The sequence below is a fragment of the Panulirus ornatus genome, chromosome 4 (assembly GCF_036320965.1).
Source record: "Panulirus ornatus isolate Po-2019 chromosome 4, ASM3632096v1, whole genome shotgun sequence".
In the NCBI taxonomy this organism is placed as follows: Eukaryota; Metazoa; Arthropoda; class Malacostraca; order Decapoda; family Palinuridae; genus Panulirus; species Panulirus ornatus.
This window is the reverse complement of record NC_092227.1, coordinates 65,935,055-65,957,846: the sequence shown is the minus strand read 5'-3', so window position 1 is coordinate 65,957,846 and position 22,792 is coordinate 65,935,055. Positions and strand designations below refer to the sequence as shown.

General features: G+C 41.6%; 1 protein-coding gene across 1 annotated transcript in view; it reads left to right on the top strand.

Moving 5' to 3' along the window:
- LOC139764815 (periodic tryptophan protein 2 homolog) overlaps positions 1–22,792 on the top strand; it is a 171,866-nt gene that overhangs the window by 140,390 nt on the left and 8,684 nt on the right. Inside the window, exons 15-18 of the mRNA XM_071691767.1 lie at positions 977–1,124; positions 1,370–1,547; positions 16,352–16,495; positions 21,975–22,049. Coding sequence (XP_071547868.1) covers positions 977–1,124; positions 1,370–1,547; positions 16,352–16,495; positions 21,975–22,049 — 545 coding nt within the window. The remainder of the gene's footprint in view (positions 1–976; positions 1,125–1,369; positions 1,548–16,351; positions 16,496–21,974; positions 22,050–22,792) is intronic.

The window sequence follows — 22,792 nt, the reverse complement described above, 5'->3', positions numbered from 1 at the left end:
TAGATACTTGGGAGTGGAGTTTGGGATGTGAGTCTGATTGGCAAAAACTTAGAAATGAAGTGTTTTAGATACCTGGGAGTGGACATGGCAGCAAATGGAACCTTGAAAGTGGAAGTGAGTCATAGGATGAGTGAGGGGGCAAAGGTTCATAGAGGGCTGAAGAATATGTGGAAGGAGGGAAAAATGGGTATGTCTTAAGCATAGTAGGCCAAACAATACTATATTGATGCGAGGCTGTGTGAAGGAGGGTGGATGTTTTGGAAAAGAAATGTTTGAGGAAAGTATGGTTTGATCACGAAAGTGAAGAATGAGTAAGAGAGAGTTGTGATGATAAAAAGAGTATTGTTGAGAGAACTGAAGGGGGTGTGCTGAAATGGTTTGTACATAAGGAGAGAATGGGTGAGGAAAGGTTGACAGAGATGATTTATTTACGAGAAGTGGAGGGAACAAGGAGAATGGGGAGGCCAGCTTGGAAATGGAAGGATGGAGTGAAAAATATTTTGAGCAATCACTGCCTGAACATGCAAGAGCTTGAAAGACATGCACAGGATAGAGTGAATTGGAATGATGTGTTTTAATAGGGTCAGTCTGCCATCAGTGGACTGAACCAGGGCATGTGAAGTGTCTTGGGTAATCCATGGAAAGGTCTTTGGGGCTTGGTTGTAGATAGTGAGATGTGCTTTTGGTTAATTAAACATGATAGCTAGAGAATGGATGTGAGTGGTTGTGACCATTCTTCATCTGCTCCTGGTACTGCCTTGCTAATGTGAGCAATGGCAGTCAAGAATGAGAAGGAAAAATTGATGATTGAAATGTTATCCCTGATAAAGATACTGATTATCTTGGCTTAACCTATTGAGTTAATATTAGGGACTTTGATAATTAGTTATATATGGTAACTGTACGTAAGCATTTAGAATGTTTTTAGATATTTTTGGCTGCATAAATGATGTTCATCAGAGTTGTTTATTTCCAGAGCATTTACGAGCTTGTGTTACAGCTCAGATGGCAGGTTTATACTGGCTGGTGGACAGAGCAAGAATGTCTGCATTTACAGTATAGAGGAGGAACTTCTTATTAAAAAATTTGAAATTACACAAAACAGGTCATTTGATGCAATGGATGTAAGTTGATTTATTTTTGTTCAAATTCCCAAACAGTCTTTTACAAAAATTTTAGTGATTCTTGATTAGATAGTCACTCACTCATTTGGGTATGAGAACATTGGTCAAGTGATTTAAAATCTTATAAAAGAAGTTGACAGTGATGTACAGTTTACTATGCCAGAATAATGGCATTCATATTTTGATATCCAAATTAACCTGAATACTTTTCAAGCTTTGGATTTGAATTTTTTTCTTGTTTATAGGATACTATAAGTCGTCGAAAGATGGCAGAAAATGGAATCAATCTTGAAGTGATTGAGGAGAGAGATGGAAGAGATAGTGCAAAAGTAATAAAATTACCAGGAACAAGACAAGGTGATATGTCCAAGAGGGCCTTCAAACCAGAGGTCCGTGTTACATCACTTACATTTTCACCAACAGGTAAATAAAGTAATTGGTTGTAGTATTTCTATTTTGTTTTATTAGCTGTACCAAGAGATACCTTTAGAAATTTAACTTTCCATATTTTGATATTTTGGCAAGTTTTTTAGCTTTAGAATATTTAGGTAGATTAGACTTTATGATTATTATATTATTATACTTAATCGCTGTGGTTTCGGTGCATTACACATGATAGCTAGAGACTGAGTGTGAATGAATGTGGCCTTTTTTGTCTGTTCCTGGCTCTGCCTCGCTGGAGGGGGGGATACTGTTTTGTGTGTGGTGGGGTGGCAGTGGGAATGGATGAAGGCAGCAAGTATGGATATGTATATGTCTGTATGTATATGGTGAAATGTATATGTGTGTGTATGTGTGTGTGTGGGCCTTTATGTATATACATGTGTATGTAGGTAGGTTAGGCCATTCTTCGTCTGTTTCCTTGCTCTACCTCGCTAATGCAGGAGATGGCGGTTAAGTATAATAAAAGATATGATAATAACTAATTGCTGTTTCTCGTGTCAGCGAGGTAGTGCAAAGAAACAGACGAAGAATGGCCCAACCCCTCATATACACGTACATAAACACCCATATACATACAAATATATTTCAGCCTTTTGGCTCTGAATGAAATGAAGCTCATGGATAAAGGGGAAGAGTGGTTTGGGAATGTCTTGGGATTAAAGTCAGGGGTTGGTGAGAGGACAAAAGCAAAGCAAAAAGTAGCACTACTCCTTAAACAGGAGTTGTGGGGGTATGTGATAGAGTATAAGAAAGTAAACTCTAGATTGATATGGGTAAAACTGAAGGTGGATTGAGAGAGATGGGTGATTATTGGTGCTTATGCACCTGGTCATGAAAAGAAAGATCATGAGAGGCAAGTGTTTTAGGAGCAGCTGGGTGAGTGTGTTAGCAGCTTTGATGCACAAGACCAGGCTATAGTGATGGGAGCAGCTGGGTGAGTGTGTTAGCAGCTTTGATGCACGAGACCAGGTTATAGTGATGGGTGATTTGAATGCAAAGCTGAGTAATGAGGCAGTTGAGAGTATAATTGGTGTACATGGGGTGTTCAGTGTTGTAAAAGGAAATGGTGAGGAGCTTGTAGATTTGTGCTGAAAAAGGACTGGTGATTGGGAATACCTGGTATGAAAAGAGAGATATACATAAGTATACTTATGTAAGTAGGAGAGATGGCTAGAGAGCGATATTGGATTACGTGTTAATTGATAGGCGTGTGAAAGAGAGACTTTTGGATGTTAATGTGCTGAGAGGGCAACTGGAGGGATGTCTGATCATTATCTTTTGGAGGCAAATGTGAAGATATGTAGGGCTTTTCAGAAAAGAAGAGAAAATGTTGGGGTGAAGAGAATGGTGAGAGTAAGTGAGCTTGAAAAGGAGACTTGTGTGTGGAAGTACAAGGAGAGATTGAGTACAGAATGGAAAAAGGTGAGAGCAAATGACATAATGGGAGTGGGAGAGGAATGGGATGTATTTAGGGAAGCAGTGATGGCTTGCACAAAAGATGCCTGTGGCATGAGAAAGGTGGGAGATGGGCAGATTAGAAAGGGTAGTGAGTGGTGGGATGAAGAAATAAGATTGTTAGTGAAAGAGAAGAGAGATGCATTTGGATGATTTTTGCAAGGAAATAGTGCAAATAACTGAGAGATGTATAAGAGAAAGAGGCAAGAGGTCAAGAGAAAGATGTAAGATGTAAAAAAGAGGGCAAATGAAAATTGGGGTGAGAGAGTATCATTAGATTTTAGAGAGAATGAAATGATATTTTGGAAGGAGGTAAATAAAGTGCGTAAGATGAGAGAACATATTGGAACATTGGTGAGGGGGCAAATGGGGAGGTAATAACAAGTAGTGGTGAAGTGAGAGGGAGATGGGGTGAGTATTTTGATGGTTTGTTCAATGTGTTTAATGTTCGAGTGGCAGATATAGGGTGTTTGGTCGAGGTGGTGTGCAAAGTGTGAGGGTCAGGGAGAATGATTTGGTAAACAGAGAAGAGGTAGTGAAAGGTTTGCAGAAGATGAAAGCTGGCAAGGTGGCAGATTTGGATAGTATTGCTGTGGAAATTATTAACAAAGGGGGTGACTGTGTTGTTGACTGGTTGGTGAGGATATTCAGTGTATGTATGGTTCATGGTGAAGTGCCTGAGGATTGGCGAAATGCATGCATAGTGCCATTGTACAAAGGCAAAGGGGATAAAGGTGAGTGTTCAAATTTCAGAGGTATAAGTTTGTTGAGTATTCTTGGGAAATTATATAGGAGGGTATTGATTGAGAGGGTGAAGGCATGTACAAAGCATCAGATTTTGGAAGAGCAGTGTGGTTTCAGAAGTGATAGAGGATATGTGGATCAGGTGTTTGCTTTGAAGAATGTATGTGAGAAATACTCAAAAAAGCAGGTGAATTTGTATGTAGCATTTATGGATCTGGAGAAGGCAGATGATAGAGTTAATAGAGATGCTCTATTGAAGGTAGTAAGAGTATATGGTGTGGGAGGGAAGTTGTTAGAAGCAGTGAAAAGTTTTTATCGAGGATGTAAGGCATGTGTACGTGTAGGAAGAGGGGAAAGTGATTGGTTCTCAGTGAATGTCGGTTTGCGGCAGGGGTGCATGATGTCTCCATGGTTGTTTAATTTGTTTATGGATAGGGTTGTTAGGGAGGTGAATGCAAGAGTTTTGGAGAAAGGGGCAAGTAGGCAGTCTCTGCTAATGAGAGGGCTTGGGAAGTGAGTCACTTGTTGTTCACTGATGATACAGCACTGGTGGCTGATTTGGGTGGGAAACTGCAGAAACTGGTGACTGAGTTTCGTGAAATGTGTGAAAGAAGAAAGCTGAGAGTAAATGTGAATAAGAGCAGGGTTATTAGGTTCAGTAGGGTTGAAGGACGAGTCAGTTGGGGGGTAAGTTTGAATGGAGAAAAACTGGAGGAAGTGAAGTGTTTTAGATATTTGGGAGTGGATTTGGCAGCGGATGGAACCATGGAAGCAGAAGTGAGTCACAGGATGGGGGAGGGGGGAGGGTTCTTGGAGCGTTGAAGAATGTGTGGAAGGTGAGAATGCTATCTCAGAGAGCAAAATGGGTATGTTTGAAGGAATAGTGGTTCCAACAATGTTATATGGTTGTGAGGCATGGGCTATAGATGGGTTTGTGCAGAGGAGGGTGGATGTGTTGGAAATGAGATGTTTAAGGAGAATATGTGGTGTGAGGTGGTTTGATCGAGTAAGTAATGAGAGGGTAAGAGAGATGTGTGGTAATAAAAAGAGTGTGGTTGAGAGAGGAGAAGAGGGTGTATTGAAGTGGTTTGATCACATAGAGAGAATGAGTGAGGAAAGATTGATAAAGAGGATATATATGTCGGAGCTGGAGGGAACGAGGAGAAGTGGGAGACCCAATTGGAGGTGGAAGGATGGAGTGAAAAAGATTGGGGCCTGAACATACAGAAGGGTGAAAGGCGTGCAGGGAATAGAGTGAATTGGAAAAAATGTGTTATACTGGGGTCGATGTGCTGTCAATGGATTGAACCAGGGCATGTGAAGCGTCTGGGGTAAACCATGGAAAACCTACCTGCGCATAACTCTATCCATAGCCTATGCCTTGCAACCATACATCGTTGTTGGAACCACTATTCCTTCAAACATACCCATTTTTGCTTTCCGAGATAATGTTCTCGACTTCCAGACATTCTTCAAGGCTCCCAGAATTTTCGCCCCCTCCCCCACCCTGTAATTCACTTCCGCTTCCATGGTTCCATCCACTGCCAGATCCATTCCCAGATATCTAAAACACTTTTACTTCCTCCAGTTTTTCTCCATTCAAACTTACCTCCCAGTTGACTTGACCCTCAACCTTACTGTACCTAATAATCTTGCTCTTATTTACATTTACTCTTAACTTTCTTCTTTCATACACTTTACCAAACTCAGTCACCAGCTTCTGCAGTTTCTCACATGAATCAGCCACCAGCGCTGTATCATCAGCAAACAACAACTGACTCACTTCCCAAGCTCTCTCATCCACAACAGACTTCATTTTTTTTTTTTTTTCACTGTCTCCCGCGTTTGCGAGGTAGCGCAAGGAAACAGACGAAAGAAATGGCCCAACCCACCCCCATACACATGTATATACATACGTCCACACACACAAATATACATACCTACACAGCTTTCCATGCGTGCATAGTGCCATTGTACAAAGGCAAAGGGGATAAGAGTGAGTGCTCAAATTACAGAGGTATAAGTTTGTTGAGTATTCCTGGTAAATTATATGGGAGGGTATTGATTGAGAGGGTGAAGGCATGTGCAGAGCATCAGATTGGGGAAGAACAGTGTGGTTTCAGAAGAGGTAGAGGATGTGTGGACGTCCACACACGCAAATATACATACCTACACAGCTTTCCATGGTTTACCCCAGACGCTTCACATGCCCTGATTCAATCCACTGACAGCACGTCAACCCCAGTATACCACATCGATCCAATTCACTCTATTCCTTGCCCTCCTTTCACCCTCCTGCATGTTCAGGCCCCAATCACACAAAATCTTTTTCACTCCATCTTTCCACCTCCAATTTGGTCTCCCTCTTCTCCTCGTTCCCTCCACCTCCAACACATATATCCTCTTGGTCAATCTTTCCTCACTCATTCTCTCCATGTGACCAAACCATTTCAAAACACCCTCTTCTGCTCTCTCAACCACGCTCTTTTTATTTCCACACATCTCTCTTACCCTTACGTTACTTACTCGATCAAACCACCTCACACCACACATTGTCCTCAAACATCTCATTTCCAGCACATCCATCCTCCTGCGCACAACTCTATCCATAGCCCACGCCTCGCAACCATACAACATTGTTGGAACCACTATTCCTTCAAACATACCCATTTTTGCTTTCCGAGATAATGTTCTCGACTTCCACACATTCTTCAAGGCTCCCAGGATTTTCGCCCCCTCCCCCACCCTATGATCCACTTCCGCTTCCATGGTTCCATCCGCTGCCAGATTCACTCCCAAATATCTAAAACACTTTACTTCCTCCAGTTTTTCTCCATTCAAACTTACCTCCCAATTGACTTGACCCTCAACCCTACTGTACCTAATTACCTTGCTCTTATTCACATTTACTCTTAACTTTCTTCTTTCACACACTTTACCAAACTCAGTCACCAGCTTCTGCAGTTTCTCACATGAATCAGCCACCAGCGCTGTATCATCAGCGAACAACAACTGACTCACTTCCCAAGCTCTCTCATCCCCAACAGACTTCATACTTGCCCCTCTTTCCAAAACTCTTGCATTCACCTCCCTAACAACCCCATCCATAAACAAATTAAACAACCATGGAGACATCACACACCCCTGCCGCAAACCTACATTCACTGAGATCCAATCACTTTCCTCTCTTCCTACACGTACACATGCCTTACATCCTCGATAAAAACTTTTCACTGCTTCTAACAACTTTCCTCCCACACCATATATTCTTAATACCTTCCACAGAGCATCTCTATCAACTCTATCATATGCCTTCTCCAGATCCATAAATGCTACATACAAATCCATTTGCTTTTCTAAGTATTTCTCACATACATTCTTCAGAGCAAACACCTGATCCACACATCCTCTACCACTTCTGAAACCACACTGCTCTTCCCCAATCTGATGCTCTGTACATGCCTTCACCCTCTCAATCAATACCCTCCCATATAATTTACCAGGAATACTCAACTTATACCTCTGTAATTTGAGCACTCACTCTTATCCCCTTTGCCTTTGTACAATGGCACTATGCATGCATTCCGCCAATCCTCAGGCACCTCACCATGAGTCATACATACATTAAATAACCTTACCAACCAGTCAATAATACAGTCACCCCTTTTTTAATAAATTCCACCGCAATACCATCCAAACCTGCTGCCTTGCCGGCTTTCATCTTCCGCAAAGCTTTTACTACCTCTTCTCTGTTTACCAAATCATTTTCCCTAACCCTCTCACTTTGCACGCCACCTCGACCAAGACACCCTATATCTGCCACTCTATCATCAAAGTTAAGAGTAAATGTGAATAAGAGCAAGGTTATTAGGTACAGTAGGGTTGAGGGTCAAGTCAATTGGGAGGTAAGTTTGAATGGAGAAAAACTGGAGGAAGTAAAGTGTTTTAGATATCTGGAAGTGGATCTGGCAGCGGATGGAACCATGGAAGCGGAAGTGGATCATAGGGTGGGGGAGGGGGCTAAAATTCTGGGAGCCTTGAAGAATGTGTGGAAGTCGAGAACATTATCTCGGAAAGCAAAAATGGGTATGTTTGAAGGAATAGTGGTTCCAACAATGTTGTATGGTTGCGAGGCGTGGGCTATGGATAGAGTTGTGCGCAGGAGGATGGATGTGCTGGAAATGAGATGTTTGAGGACAATGTGTGGTGTGAGGTGGTTTGATCGAGTAAGTAACGTAAGGGTAAGAGAGATGTGTGGAAATAAAAAGAGCATGGTTGAGAGAGCAGAAGAGGGTGTTTTGAAATGGTTTGGGCACATGGAGAGAATGAGTGAGGAAAGATTGACCGAGAGGATATATGTGTCGGAGGTGGAGGGAACGAGGAGAAGTGGGAGACCAAATTGGAGGTGGAAAGATGGAGTGAAAAAGATTTTGTGTGATCAGGGCCTGAACATGCAGGAGGGTGAAAGGAGGGCAAGGAATAGAGTGAATTGGATCGATGTGGTATACTGGGGTTGACGTGCTGTCAGTGGGTTGAATCAGGGCATGTGAAGCGTCTGGGGTAAACCATGGAAACTGTGTAGGTATGTATATTTGCGTGTGTGGACGTATGTATATACATATGTATGGATGTGGGTTGGGCCATTTCTTTCGTCTGTTTCCTTGCGCTACCTCGCAAACGCGGGAGACAGCGACAAAGCAAAAAAAAAAAAAAAAAGAATATATCTATATATATGATGATAATGATAATAATAGAAATAATAATAAATAATATGTATAATATATTTATTATTGAAACGAAGTGAAACGAAGCTCAAGGGTAAAGGGGAAGAGTGGTTTGGGAATGTCTTGGGAGTAAAGTCAGGGGTTAATGAGAGGACAAGAGCAAGGGAAGGAGTAGCACTACTCCTGAAACAGGAGTTATGGGAGTATGTGATAGAATGTAAGAAAGTAAATTCTAGATTAATATGGGTAAAACTGAAAGTTGATGGAGAGAGATGGGTGATTATTGGTGCATATGCACCTGGGCATGAGAAGAAAGATCATGAGAGGCAAGGGTTTTGGGAGCAGCTGAATGAGTGTGTTAGTGGTTTTGATGCACAGGACCAGGTTATAGTGATGGGTGATATGAATACAAAGGTGAGTAATGTGGCAGTTGAGGGAATAACTGGTAAACATGGGGTGTTCAGTGTTGTAAATGGAAATGGTGAAGAGCTTGTAGATTTATGTGCTGAAAAAGGACTGGTGATTGGGAATACCTGGTTTAAAAAGCGAGATATATATAAGTATACATATGTAAGTAGGAGAGATGGCCAAAGAGCGTTATTGGATTACGTGTTAATTGACAGGCGCATGAAAGAGAGACTTTTGGATGTTAATGTGCTGAGAGGTGCAAATGGAGGGATGTCTGATCATTATCTTATGGAGGCGAAGGTGAAGATTTGTATGGGTTTCAGAAAAGAAGAGAGAATGTAGGGGTGAAGAAGGTGATGAGAGTAAGTGAGCTTGGGAAGGAGACTTGTGTGAGGAAGTACCAGGAGAGACTGAGTACAGAATGGAAAAAGGTGAGAACAAAGGAGGTAAGGGGAGTGGGGGAGGAATGGGACGTATTTAGGGAAGCAGTGATGGCTTGCGCAAAAGATGCTTGTGGCATGAGAAGCATCTGAGGTGGGTTGATTAGAAAGGGTAGTGAGTGGTGGGATGAAGAAGTAAGATTATTAGTGAAAGAGAAGAGAGAGGCATTTGGACGATTTTTGCAGGGAAAAAATGCTATTGAGTGGGAGATGCATAAAAGAACGAGGCAGAAGGTCAAAAGAAAGGTGCAAGAGATGAAAAAGAGGGCAAATGAGAGTTGGGGTGAGAGAGTATCATTAAATTTTAGGGAGAATAAAAAGATGTTTTGGAAGGAGGTAAATAAAGTGCGTAAGACAAGGGAGCAAATGGGAACTTCAGTGAAGGGGGCTAATGGGGAGGTGATAACAAGTAGTGGTGATGTGAGAAGGAGATGGAGTGAGTATTTTGAAGGTTTGTTGAATGTGTTTGATGATAGAGTGGCAGATATAGGGTGTTTTGGTCGAGGTGGTGTGCAAAGTGAGAGGGTTAGGGAAAATGATTTGGTAAACAGAGAAGAGGTAGTAAAAGCTTTGCGGAAGATGAAAGCCAGCAAGGCAGCAGGTTTGGATGGTATTGCAGTAGAATCTATTAAAAAAGGGGTGACTGTATTGTTGACTGGTTGGTAAGGTTATTTAATGTATGTATGACTCATGGTGAGGTGCCTGAGGATTGGCGGAATGCTTGCATAGTGCCATTGTACAAAGGCAAAGGGGATAAGAGTGAGTGCTCATATTACAGAGGTATAAGTTTGTTGAGTATTCCTGGTAAATTATATGGGAGGGTATTGATTGAGAGGGTGAAGGCATGTACAGAGCATCAGATTGGGGAAGAGCAGTGTGGTTTCAGAAGTGGTAGAGGATGTGTGGATCAGGTGTTTGCTTTGAAGAATGTATGTGAGAAATACTTAGAAAAGCAAATGGATTTGTACATAGCATTTATGGGTCTGGAGAAGGCATATGATAAAATTGATAGGGATTCTCTGTGGAAGGTACTAAGAATATATGGTGTGTGAGGCAAGTTGTTAGAAGCAGTGAAAAGTTTTTATCGAGGATGTAAGGCATGTGTACGTGTAGGAAGAGAGGAAAGTGATTGGTTCTCAGTGAATGTAGGTTTGCAGCAGGGGTGTGTGATGTCTCCATGGTTGTTTAAATTGTTTATGGATGGGGTTGTTAGGGAGGTGAATGCAAGAGTTTTGGAAAGAGGGGCAAGTATGCAGTCTGTTGGGGATGAGAGAGCTTGGAAATGAGTCAGTTGTTGTTTGCTGATGATACAGCGCTGGTGGCTGATTCATGTGAGAAACTGGGGAAGCTGGTGACTAGGTTTGGTAAAGTGTGTGAAAGAAGAAAGTTAAGAGTAAATGTGAATAAGAGTAAGGTTATTAGGTACAGTAGGGTTTAGGGTCAAGTCAATTGGGAGGTAAGTTCGAATGGAGAAAAACTGGAGGAAGTAAAGTGTTTTAGATATCTGGGAGTGGATCTGGCAGCGGATGGAACCATGGAAGTGGAAGTGAATCATAGGTTGGGGGAGGGGGCGAAAATCCTGGGAGCCTTGAAGAATGTGTGGAAGTCGAGAACATTATTTCGGAAAGCAAAAATGGGTATGTTTGAAGGAATAGTGGTTCCAACAATGTTGTATGGTTGCGAGGCGTGGGCTATGGATAGAGTTGTGTGCAGGAGGGTGGATGTGCTGGAAATGAGATGTTTGAGGACAATATGGGGTGTGAGGTGGTTTGATCGAGTAAGTAATGTAAGGGTGAGAGAGATATGTGGAAATAAAAAGAGCGTGGTTGAGAGAGCAGAAGAGGGTGTTTTAAAATGGTTTGGGCACATGGAGAGAATGAGTGAGGAAAGATTGACCAAGAGGATATATGTGTCGGAGGTGGAGGGAACGAGAAGTGGGAGACCAAATTGGAGGTGGAAAGATGGAGTGAAAAAGATTTTGAGTGATCGTGGCCTGAACATGCAGGAGGGTGAAAGGCGGGCAAGGAATAGAGTGAATTGGATCGATGTGGTATACCGGGGTCAACGTGCTGTCAATGGATTGAATCAGGGCATGTGAAGCGTCTGGGGTAAACCATGGAAAGTTGTGTGGGGCCTGGATGTGGAAAGGGAGCTGTGGTTTTGGGCATTATTACATGACAGCTAGAGACTGAGTGTGAACGAATGTGGCCTTTGTTGTCTTTTCCTAGCGCTACCTCGCACACATGAGGGGGGAGGGGGATGTTATTCCATGTGTGGGAAGGTGGCGATGGGAATAAATAAAGGCAGACAGTATGAATTATATACATGTGTATATATGTATATGTCTGTGTGTGTATATATGTGTACATTGAGATGTATAGGTATGCATATTTGCGTATGTGGACGTGTATGTATATACATGTGGATGTGGGTGGGTTGGGCCATTTCTTTCATCTGTTTCCTTGCGCTACCTCGCAATCGCGAGAGACAGCGACAAAGCAAAATAATAATGAAAAAAGAAATATTTGTTATTATACTTTGTTGCTGTCTCCCGCATTAGCAAGGTAGCACAAGGAAACGGACGAAAGAATGGCCCAACCCACCCACATACACATGTATATACATACATGTCCACACACAGCACACATACATACCTATACATCTTAACATATACAAGTATATACACACACAGATATATACGTATATACACATGTACATAGCTCATACTTGCTTCCCATATTCATTCCCTTTGCCACCCCGCCACACATGAAATGACAACCCCCTCCCCCCTCATGTGCATGAGGTAGCACTATGAAAAGACATCAAAGGCCACATTTGTTCACACTCAGTCTCTAGCTGCCATGTATAATGCACCGAAACCACAGCTCCCTTTCCACATCCAGGCCCCACAAAACTTTCCATGGTTTACCCCAGATGCTTCACATGCCCTGGTTCAATCCATTGACAGCACGTCGACCCCGGTATACCACATCGTTCCAATTCACTCTATTCCTTGCACACCTTTCACCCTCTTGCATGTTCAGGCCCTGATCACTCAAAATCTTTTTCACTCCATCCTTCCACCTCCAGTTTGCTCTCCCACTTCTCTTCTTTCCCTCCACTTCTGACATACATATATCCTGTTCGTCAATCTTTCCTGACTCATTCTCTCCATGTGACCAAACCATTTCAAAACACCTTCTTCTGCTCTCTCAACTACACTCTTTTTATTAACACACATCTCTCTTACCTTTTCATTATTTACTCGATCAAACCACCTCACACCACATATTGTCCTCAAACATCTCATTTCCAGCACATCCACCCTCCTCCGCACAACTCTATCTATAGCCCACGCCTCACAACCGTATAACATTGTTGGAATCACTATTCCTTCAAACATATCCATTTTTGTTTTTCAAGATAACGTTCTCGACTTCTACACATTTTTCCATTGCTCCCAGAACTTTTGCCTCCTCCCCACCCCATGATTCACTTCCACTTCCATGGTTCCATCCGCTGCCAAATCCACTCCCAGGTATCTAAAACACTTAACTTCCTCCAGTTTTTCTCCATTCAAACTTACCTCCCAATTGACTTGTCCCTCAACCCTGCTGTACCTAATAACCTTGCTTTTATTCACATTTACTCTCAGCTTTCTTCTTTCACACACTTTACCAAACTCAGTCACCAGCTTCAGCAGTTTCTCACCTGAATCAACCACCAGCGCTGTATCATCAGCGAACAACAACTGACTCACTTCCCAAGCCCTCACACTCACAACAGAATGCATACTTGCCCCTTTCTCCAAAACTGTTGTATTCACCTCCCTAACCACCCCATCCATGATCAAATTAAACAACCATGGAGACATCACGCACCCTCTTCGCAAACCAACATTCACTGAGAACCAATCACTTTCCTCTCTTCATACTCCTACACATGCCTGACATCCTCAATAAAAACTTCACTTCTTCCAGCAACTTGCCTCCCACACCATATACTCTTAATACCTTCCCCAGAGCATCTCTGTCAACTCTGTCATATGCCTTCTCCAGATCCATAAATGCTACATATAAATTCATTTGTTTTTCTAAGTATTTCTCACATACATTCTTCAGAGGAAACACCTGATCCACACATCCTCTACCACATCTGATACCACACTGCTCTTCCCCAATCTGATGCTCTGTACATGCCTTCACCCTCTCAGTCAATACCCTCTCCTATAATTTCCCAGGAATACTCAACAAACTTATGCCTCTATAATTTGAACACTCACCTTTATCCCCTTTGCCTTTGTACAATGGCACTATGCATGCATTCTGCCAATCCTCAGGCACTTCACCATGAGCCGTATATACATTGAATATCCTCACCAGTCAGTCAACAACACAGTCAACCCTTTTTTTAATAAATTCCACTGCAATACCATCCAAACCTGTCGCTTTGCCATCTTTCGTCTTCCGCAAAGCTTTCACTAGCTCTTCTCTGTTTACCAAATCATTCTCCCTGACCCTCTCACTTCACACACCACCTCGACCAAAACACCCTATATCTGTCACTCTCTCATCAAACACATTCAACAAACCTTCGAAACTCTCTCCTTCTCACATCACCACTACTTGTTATTACCTCCCCCATTTGCCCCTTCACCGATGTTCCCATTTGTTCTCTTGTCTTATGCACTTCATGTACTTCCTTCCAAAACATCTTTTTATTCTTCCTAGAATTCAATGATACTCTCACCCCAACTCTTATTTGCCCTCTTTTTCACCTTTTGCACCTTTCTCTTGACCTCCTGCCTCATTCTTTTGTATATCTCCCAGTCATTTGCACTATTTCCCTGCAAAAATCATTCAAATGCCTCTCTCTTCTCTTTCACTAATAATCTTACTTACCCCCATACATGCACATATACATACACATACATATCAGTATATACATACATATGAATACACAGACATATACATATATACTCATGTACACATTCATACTTGTTGCCTTCAGTCATTTCTGTTGCCACCCCGCCACACTGGAAACAGCATCACACACACACACACACACACACACACACACACACACACACACACACACACACACACACATGCACACACAAACACATACACACCCTCCAGCAAGGTAGTGCCAAGAAAAAAAAGGCTACATTCGTTCACTTTCATTCTCTATCTATTAAGTGTAATGCACCGAAACCATAGTTCCCTTTCCACATCTAGGCCCCACAGACCTTTCCTTGGTTTGCCCCAGATGCTTCACATGCCCTGGTTCAATTCATTGACAGCATGTTGACCCCAATATACCACATCGTTCCAATTCGCTCTGCTCCTTGCACACCTCTCGCCCTCCTGTAAGTTCAAGCCCTGATCACTCAAAATCTTTTTCACCCCACTCTTCCACCTCCAATTTGGTCTCCCACTTCTTGTTCTCTCCACCTCTGACACATATATCCTCTTTCTCAATCTTTCCTCCCTCATTCTCTCCATGTGTCTGAACCATTTCAACACACCCTCTCCTGCTCTCCCAACCACCCAACCACACTCTTTTTATTACCACACATCTCTCTTGCCCTTTCATTACTTGCTTAATCAAACCACCTCACACCACATATTGTCCTCAGACATTTTGTTACCATCTCACCCACCCTCCTCCACACAACCCTATCTATAGCCCATTCCTTGCAGCCACATAACATTGTTAGAACCACTATTCCTTCAAACTTACCCATTTTTGTTCTTCGAAATAACATTCTCGTCTTCCACACATTCTTCAACGCTCCTAGAACCTTCGCCCCCACCCCCACCCTGTGACTCACTTCCACTTCCATGGTTCCAAGTTTTTTTTTTTTTTTTTTTTTTTTTTTTTTTTTTTTCGCTGTCTCCCGCGTTTGCGAGGTAGCGCAAGGAAACAGACGAAAGAAATGGCCCAACCCACCCCCATACACATGCCTTGATTCAATCCACTGACAGCACGTCAACCCCGGTATACCACATCGCTCCAATTCACTCTATTCTTTGCCCTCCTTTCACCCTCCTGCATGTTCAGGCCCCGATCACACAAAATCTTTTTCACTCCATCTTTCCACCTCCAATTTGGTCTCCCTCTTCTCCTCGTTCCCTCCACCTCCGACACATATATCCTCTTGGTCAATCTTTCCTCACTCATTCTCTCCATGTGACCAAACCATTTCAAAACACCCTCTTCTGCTCTCTCAACCACGCTCTTTTTATTTCCACACATCTCTCTTACCCTTACATTACTTACTCGATCAAACCACCTCACACCACACAATGTCCTCAAACATCTCATTTCCAGCACATCCATCCTCCTGCGCACAACTCTATCCATAGTCCACGCCTCGCAACCATACAACATTGTTGGAACCACTATTCCTTCAAACATACCCATTTTTGCTTTCCGAGATAATGTTCTCGACTTCCACACATTCTTCAAGGCTCCCAGAATTTTCGCCCCCTCCCCCACCCTATGATCCACTTCCGCTTCCATGGTTCCATCTGCTGCCAGATCCACTCCCAGATATCTAAAACACTTCACTTCCTTCAGTTTTTCTCCATTCAAACTCACCTCCCAATTGAATTGACCCTCAACCCTACTGTACCTAATAACCTTGCTCTTATTCACATTTACTCTTAACTTTCTTCTTTCACACACTTTACCAAACTCAGTCACCAGCTTCTGCAGTTTCTCACATGAATCAGCCACCAGCGCTGTATCATCAGCGAACAACAACTGACTCACTTCCCAAGCTCTCTCATTGTATTAATTCATTATACGTATGATTATTGAGGTGTGAGTGTAATTATCTGTACTGGGAGCTGATTTCATGAAAAACTTACAAATGCTCAAATAATGAATTTTATTCAAAAACTGTAGACTAGATTCTATTAGTACAGAAGGACATGCTGAAACTGAGTGATGTTCAGCTGTAGACAAGACTTGCTTGGAAACTAACCATGATTTCTTAAACTTTCAGGAAGGAGTTGGGCAGCGAGCAGCAGTGAAGGACTTTTAGTGTATTCACTTGACAGTGATTGGCTTTTTGATCCACTCAATCTTGATATCTCCAATACACCCTCAGCTGTCAAGCAGAAACTGAAGGAGGAAGACTATACTACAGGTAAGATAATACATTATTCAGACCCCTCTCATCAGTAATAGGGATATGAGAGTTTGTGAAAGAGTGGAAGGAAGTAAATTTTAGACTGATGTGGGTAAAAATATAAGTTGAGGCAAGAGATAGGGGATTATTGGTGCCTATGCACCAGGCCATAAGAAGGATCATGAGAGGCAAGTATTTTGGGACTACCTGAGTGATTATGTGAGCAGTTTTTGTTTTTATGTAAGAGACCAGGTATTAGTGATGGGTGATATGAATGCAAAGGTGAGTAATGTGGAAGTTGAGGGTATTATTGAAGGGTCATTAGTTATTCATTATTAAGAATAGAAATGTTGAATAATTTGTGCAGTTGTGTGCTGAAAAAGGACTGGTGATTAGGAATACTTGGTATAAAAAGGACATACACAAGTATATGTACGTGAGTAGGAGAGATGGTCGTTGGGCATTATTGGATTACATATTATTTGATAGACATTTAAAAGAGAGACTTTTGGATGTAGATGTGCTGAGAGTGGCAGCTGGTGGGAAACAGTGTCAGTGAGGAGAGAGTGGTGAGAGTAAGTGAGCTCAGGAAGGAGACTTGTGTAAGGAAGCACCAGGAGAGATTGAGTGTAGAATAGCGAAAGGTGAGAGCAAATGACATGAGGGGATTGGGTGAGGAATGGAATGTATTTAGGGAAGTAGTGATGGCTTGTGCAAAAGATGCCTGTGGCATGAGAAAGGTGGGAGGTGGGCAGATTAGAAAGGGTAGTGAGTGGTGGGATGAAGAAGTAAAGTTGTTAGTGAAAGAGAAAAAAAGAGTCCTTTGGATGATACTTGCATGGAAGGAGTGTAAATGACTGTGAGATGTATAAAAGAAAGTGGCAGGCAGTCAAGAGAAAGGTGTGAGGGTCGAAAAATAGGGCAAATGAGAGTTGGGGTTAGAGGGTATCATTAAGCTTTAGGGAGAACAGTAAGATGTTTTGGAAGGAGATAAAAAGTGCATAAAACAAGAGAACAAATGGTAACATCAGTAAATGGGGAAGTAATGATAGCTCGTGATGAAGTGAGAAGGAGATGGAGTGATTATTTTGAATGTTTGTTGAATGAGTTTGATGATAGAGTGGCAGATATCTGGTGTTTTGGTTGGGGTGGTGTGAGAAGTGAGAGGATCAGGGAGAACGGTTTAGTCAAGAATTTATTAAGAAAGGGGTGACTGTATTGTTGATTGGTTGGTAAGGATATTCGCTGTGTGTATGGATCATGATAAAGTGCCTGAGGATTGATTGAATGTATGTATAGTACCATTGTACAAAGGCAAAGGGGATAAAGGTGAGTTTTCAAACTACAGAGGCATAAGTTTGTTGAGTATTCCTGGGAAATTATATGGGAAGGTATTGATTGAGAGGGTAAAGGCAAGTACAGAGCATCAGATTGAAGAGCAGTGTGGTTTCAGAACTTGTAGAGGATGTGTGGATCAGGTGTTTGCTTTGAAGAATTTATTATTTTTCTTATTATACTTAGTCACTGGCTCCCGTGTTAGCGAGGTAGCGCAAGGAAGCAGACGAAAGAATGGCCCAACCCACCCACATACACATAAATATATATAAATGCCCATACACACACATAAACACACCAATACATTTCAATGTATACATACATATACATACACAAACATATATATTTTTTTTTTTCAAACTATTCGCCATTTCCCGCGTTAGCAAGGTAGCGTTAAGAACAGAGAACTGGGCCTTTGAGGGAATATCCTCACCTGGCCCCCTTCTCTGTTCCTTCTTTTGGAAAATAAAAAAAAATAACTAATAATAATATTTATTTTGCTTTGTCGCTGTCTCCCGCGTTAGCGAGGTAGCGCAAGGAAACAGACGAAAGAATGGGCAACACATACACATGTATATACATACACGTCCACACACGCAAATATACATACCTATATATCTCAATGTATACATATATATACACACACACAGACATATACGTATATCCACATGTACATAATTCATGCTATCTGCCTTTATTCATTCCCATCGCCACCTCGCCACACATGGAATAACAACCCCCTCCCACCTTATGTGTGTGAGGTAGCACTAGGAAAAGGCAACAAAGGCCCCATTCGTTCACACTCAGTCTCAAGCTGTCATGTAATAATGCACAGAAACCACAGCTCCCTTTCCACATCCAAGCCCCACAGAACTTTCCATGGTTTACCCCTGGCACTTCACCTTCCCTGGTTCAATCCATTGACAGCACATCGACCCCAGTATACATATATACACTTGTACATATTCATACTTGCTGCTATCATCCATTCCTGTCACTACCCCACTTTGAAGAATATGTGTGAGAAATACTTAAAAAAACAGATGGATTTGTATTTAGCATTTATGGATCCAGAGATTGTATATGGTAGGGTTTACAGTGATGTTATATGGAAGGTGTTAAGAGTATATGGTGTGGGAGTTAAGTTGCTGGAAGAAGCAGTGAAAAGTTTTTACCAGGGATATAAGGCATGTGTATGAGTAGGAAGAGAGGAGAGTGATTGGTTCCCAGTGAATGTCGGCCTGTGGCTGGGGTGTGTGAAGTCCCCATGATTGTTTAATTTGTTTATGGATGGGGTGGTTAGGAAGGTAAATGCAAGAGTTTTGGAGAGAGAGACGAGTATGCAGTCCATTAGGGATGAGAGGGCCTGGGAAGTGAGTCAGTTGTTGTTCGCCAATGATACAGTTGTGTTGGCTGATTTGAGTGTGAAACTGCAGAAGTTGGTGACTGTGTTTGGAAAGGTGTGTGAAAGAAGAAAGTTGAGAGTAAATGTGAATAAGAGCAAGGTTATTAGATTCAGTAGGATTGAGGGCCAAGTTAATTGGGATGTAAGTTTGAATGGAGAGAAATTGGAGAAGGTGAAGTGTTTTAGATATCTGGGAGTGGACTTAGCAGCAAATGGAACCATGGAAGCAGAAGTGAACCACAGGGTGGGGAGGGGGCGAAGGTTCTGGGAGTGATGAAGAATGCGTGGAAGGGGAGAATGTTATCTTGAAGAGCAAAAATGTTTAAATTTGAAGGAATGGTAGTTCCAACAATGTTATATGGTTGCGAGGCATGGGCTATAGATAGGGTTGTACGGAGGAAGTTGGATGTGTTGGATATGAAATGTTTGAGGACAATATGTGGTGTGAGGTGGTTTGATCGAGTAAGTAATGAAAGGGTAAGAGAGATGTGTGGAAATGAAAAATGTGTGGTGGAGAGAGCAGAAGAGAATGCGTTGATATGGTTTGTACATATGAAGAGATTGAGTGAGGAGAGACTGACAAAGAGGATATGTGTCAGAGGTGGAGGGAACAAGAAGTGGGAGATCAAATTGGAGGTGGAAGGATGGAGTGAAAAAGATTTTTAATGATTGGGGCTTGAACATTCAGGAGGGTGAGAGGCGTGCAAGGAATAGAGTGAATTGGAATGATGTGATATACTGGGATTGATGTGCTGTCAGTGGACTGAACCAGGGCATGTGCAACGTCTGGGGCAAACCAAGGAAAGGTCTGTGTGAACTTTGGATTCGGTGCATTAACATGAACATTGCCAGCCATTGAATTGGCATGAGTGGGCATGCAGCAATTATATTGACACAAATCCTTTGCCCCACTTAGTTTTGGTGTGTGCCAGTGTGTCCTTTAGTGAGCATTGGTAACTACATCACATGCCAGCATACCCTTTGAGCCGCCTGAGTACCAGTTTAGCTATTGTAAGAGATGGGTAAGTTTCGTTATGCTCCTCTCTTATGCCCTGGATTTTGTTGCTTTTCCCTTTTCATATCTGAACCTCATGCTATGGGTGAAAATACTTTCAAATGAAGTAGTTTCTGTTGTTGCACTGCAAGGGAAATTTCTAGTATTACCATTGTGAACTTGAGATCACTACAATGATAGGTGAAGAAATTTAATGATAGTGGTGGTACTGCAACACTGACCCATGTGAAACACCCTGAGAAGCCAGAAAAACCTCTCCATGTGTTCTGAATGTTCTTAAACATCAAATGGATGCAGATCCATGGGTGAATGCAGTGCAATTATAAGAAATAATTGTAGACTTCTCAGTGATGTGTTGGTAAGGACAGTGCAGTGCTGCTTATAGGATGACCTTAAGTGCCAGTGCTGCAGGCTGTGTCCCAAGCCACTCATAACCTTTAGGCACCAGAAGAAAAGAGTTGGTTATCCAAGAAATATGTAGTGTGATATATGACTAGGTTTAGTGGTGCCTTGTGGAGTTTAATCAGTCCACCTTTTCTTTGACAGTTTGCTTTTGTGGATGTGTGTACAGGTGACCAGGGTGTGATCTACTTGACCCCAATTGCATTCCTTTACTTATGGTATGGGATTGTTTCAGTTATTATGGCTTTAGGGACCTTGTAGTGTTACCAAAGAATGAAGCTATGAACAGACATAATTACTTCAAGCTACTTTGTGACTATCTGGATTCATTAAAAAAGTGCAAGGCTGAAGTGTTCATGTAGGATGGGGCTCCTTGCTGCTCAGCCAAACTAGTCACTGATTGACTTAAGGACTGTGCAGTGGAGTTTTTTATTTATTGAATGGCCTGGGAATTCACTGTATTAGAATCTGGTAGAAAACTTTTGTATTCTTATGAAATGTTGTTATGTAAGAGGGATACTTCGTTGCTACCTAAGCTGAAGGCAGTCATTTGTGAAATATGGGCAAAGATGGACTCTACATGGCTTCAGAACATTATTTAGTTCCTTATCATTTCAACTAACATATTAGGAGGAAAGGGAAACCAATAAAGAACTAGTTGATGGTGAATACTCATTTTCCATGGTTATATTTCATGTTTATCCTTGATGGTTGTGCTGCATCCTTCATGCCCCAACTTCATTGACAGGCACTGTACAAAGTGCATTTCATGATTTTAATATATAAAGGTGATTTTTTGAAAATTCTTTGAGTATGTCATTGGAAGAAAATCTAAGGGTAGAAAACTCCTGAAATGAAAGTTATGAGAATTTATTTGAAGTCTTTTTTAGACAAGTTGCAAAACTTTATTTTTGCATCCCCTTTTTTATCAGAATGATGGATGATGCTTTATTTCATCAACCAGCTTCTTCATTCTTGGCTTTGTAACACTAAAATTGCGTTATAGGTCGTGCTCCACCACCAATCTATTCCAGTATTTTGTTTTGATGTTGAGTAGGTGAGATAAAGCAGCAAATGGTAAGAGGTGACAGGACACTAGGTTACATAAGTGACCAAAACCCTTAATCTTCCTGAAGATTCAAAAGCTGTGTCTCAGTAGCGTTATTTTTATCAGATATAGATGTCATTGACCCCTTTCAAATGGCAAAAAAAAAAAAAAAAACTAGGGCCATGGCCCCCAGTTTAGGAACCATTGCTCTAAAGTTTAACGTATTTGTTAAACAGATAGGATATCCTTCATATGCAAACTTTCATGTATTACAATTAGTTTCTCTTTTCAGCTTTGATGATGGCTGTACATTTGAATATTAACATACTGAAACAGGAAGTCATAGAAACAATACCTCTCCACTCAAGTGAGTACTAAATATTTTTTTCGTGTTTTTGAGAAATAAAAAAGTTTCTTAATGTACTGTGTCCAGAACAGGTGATGAATATAGTTTTGTATATTTACGAGGATAGAGAGGATTATTCTTTCCACAAGTTGATATGTCAAAACAGTTATTGATTTGTCAGTGTTTTATGTTTTTAAGCCCCAAAACCAGAAAATATAAGCAACTATTTTTAGGTTTTTACATTTGATCCTTTCACCCTTACAGTGCTTAGTATTTTTTTTTTTGGCTTCCTCCAGTGTTTAAAAAACATAACTTTTCAATGAAAAGGTGCACAAAAATATAAAACCATGATATATTTATGTGAATTAAGACTTAACTGTTCTTTGTTCAGGAAAACTTCATTTACTGGAATGGTTGCTCTTGAGTACACAAGAAAATTTCCCAAATTTTTTATTCATATGATTAACTGATTAAAAACTATTAAGTCCATTATTTTTTCTTCTGAATTAAGAGTTAACCATTACTAGTTTTGGAAAACTCCTTATTAACTGGATTTGCTGTCCAAGGTAAGGGTGGCATGGCCACAGCATGGGCATAACAGTGGGTGCTACGGGTAGTGATGGGTGCTGTAGATGCCGTGAGTCTCTTGAAAAGATGGGCAACCACCTTTTGTGGCTGTTTCCAGGTTATTGAGCCTCCAAGCAGATCCAATGACTCATCTTTTGTTTGAATGACCATTTATGGCAAGCCAGCAGATCGTGCAG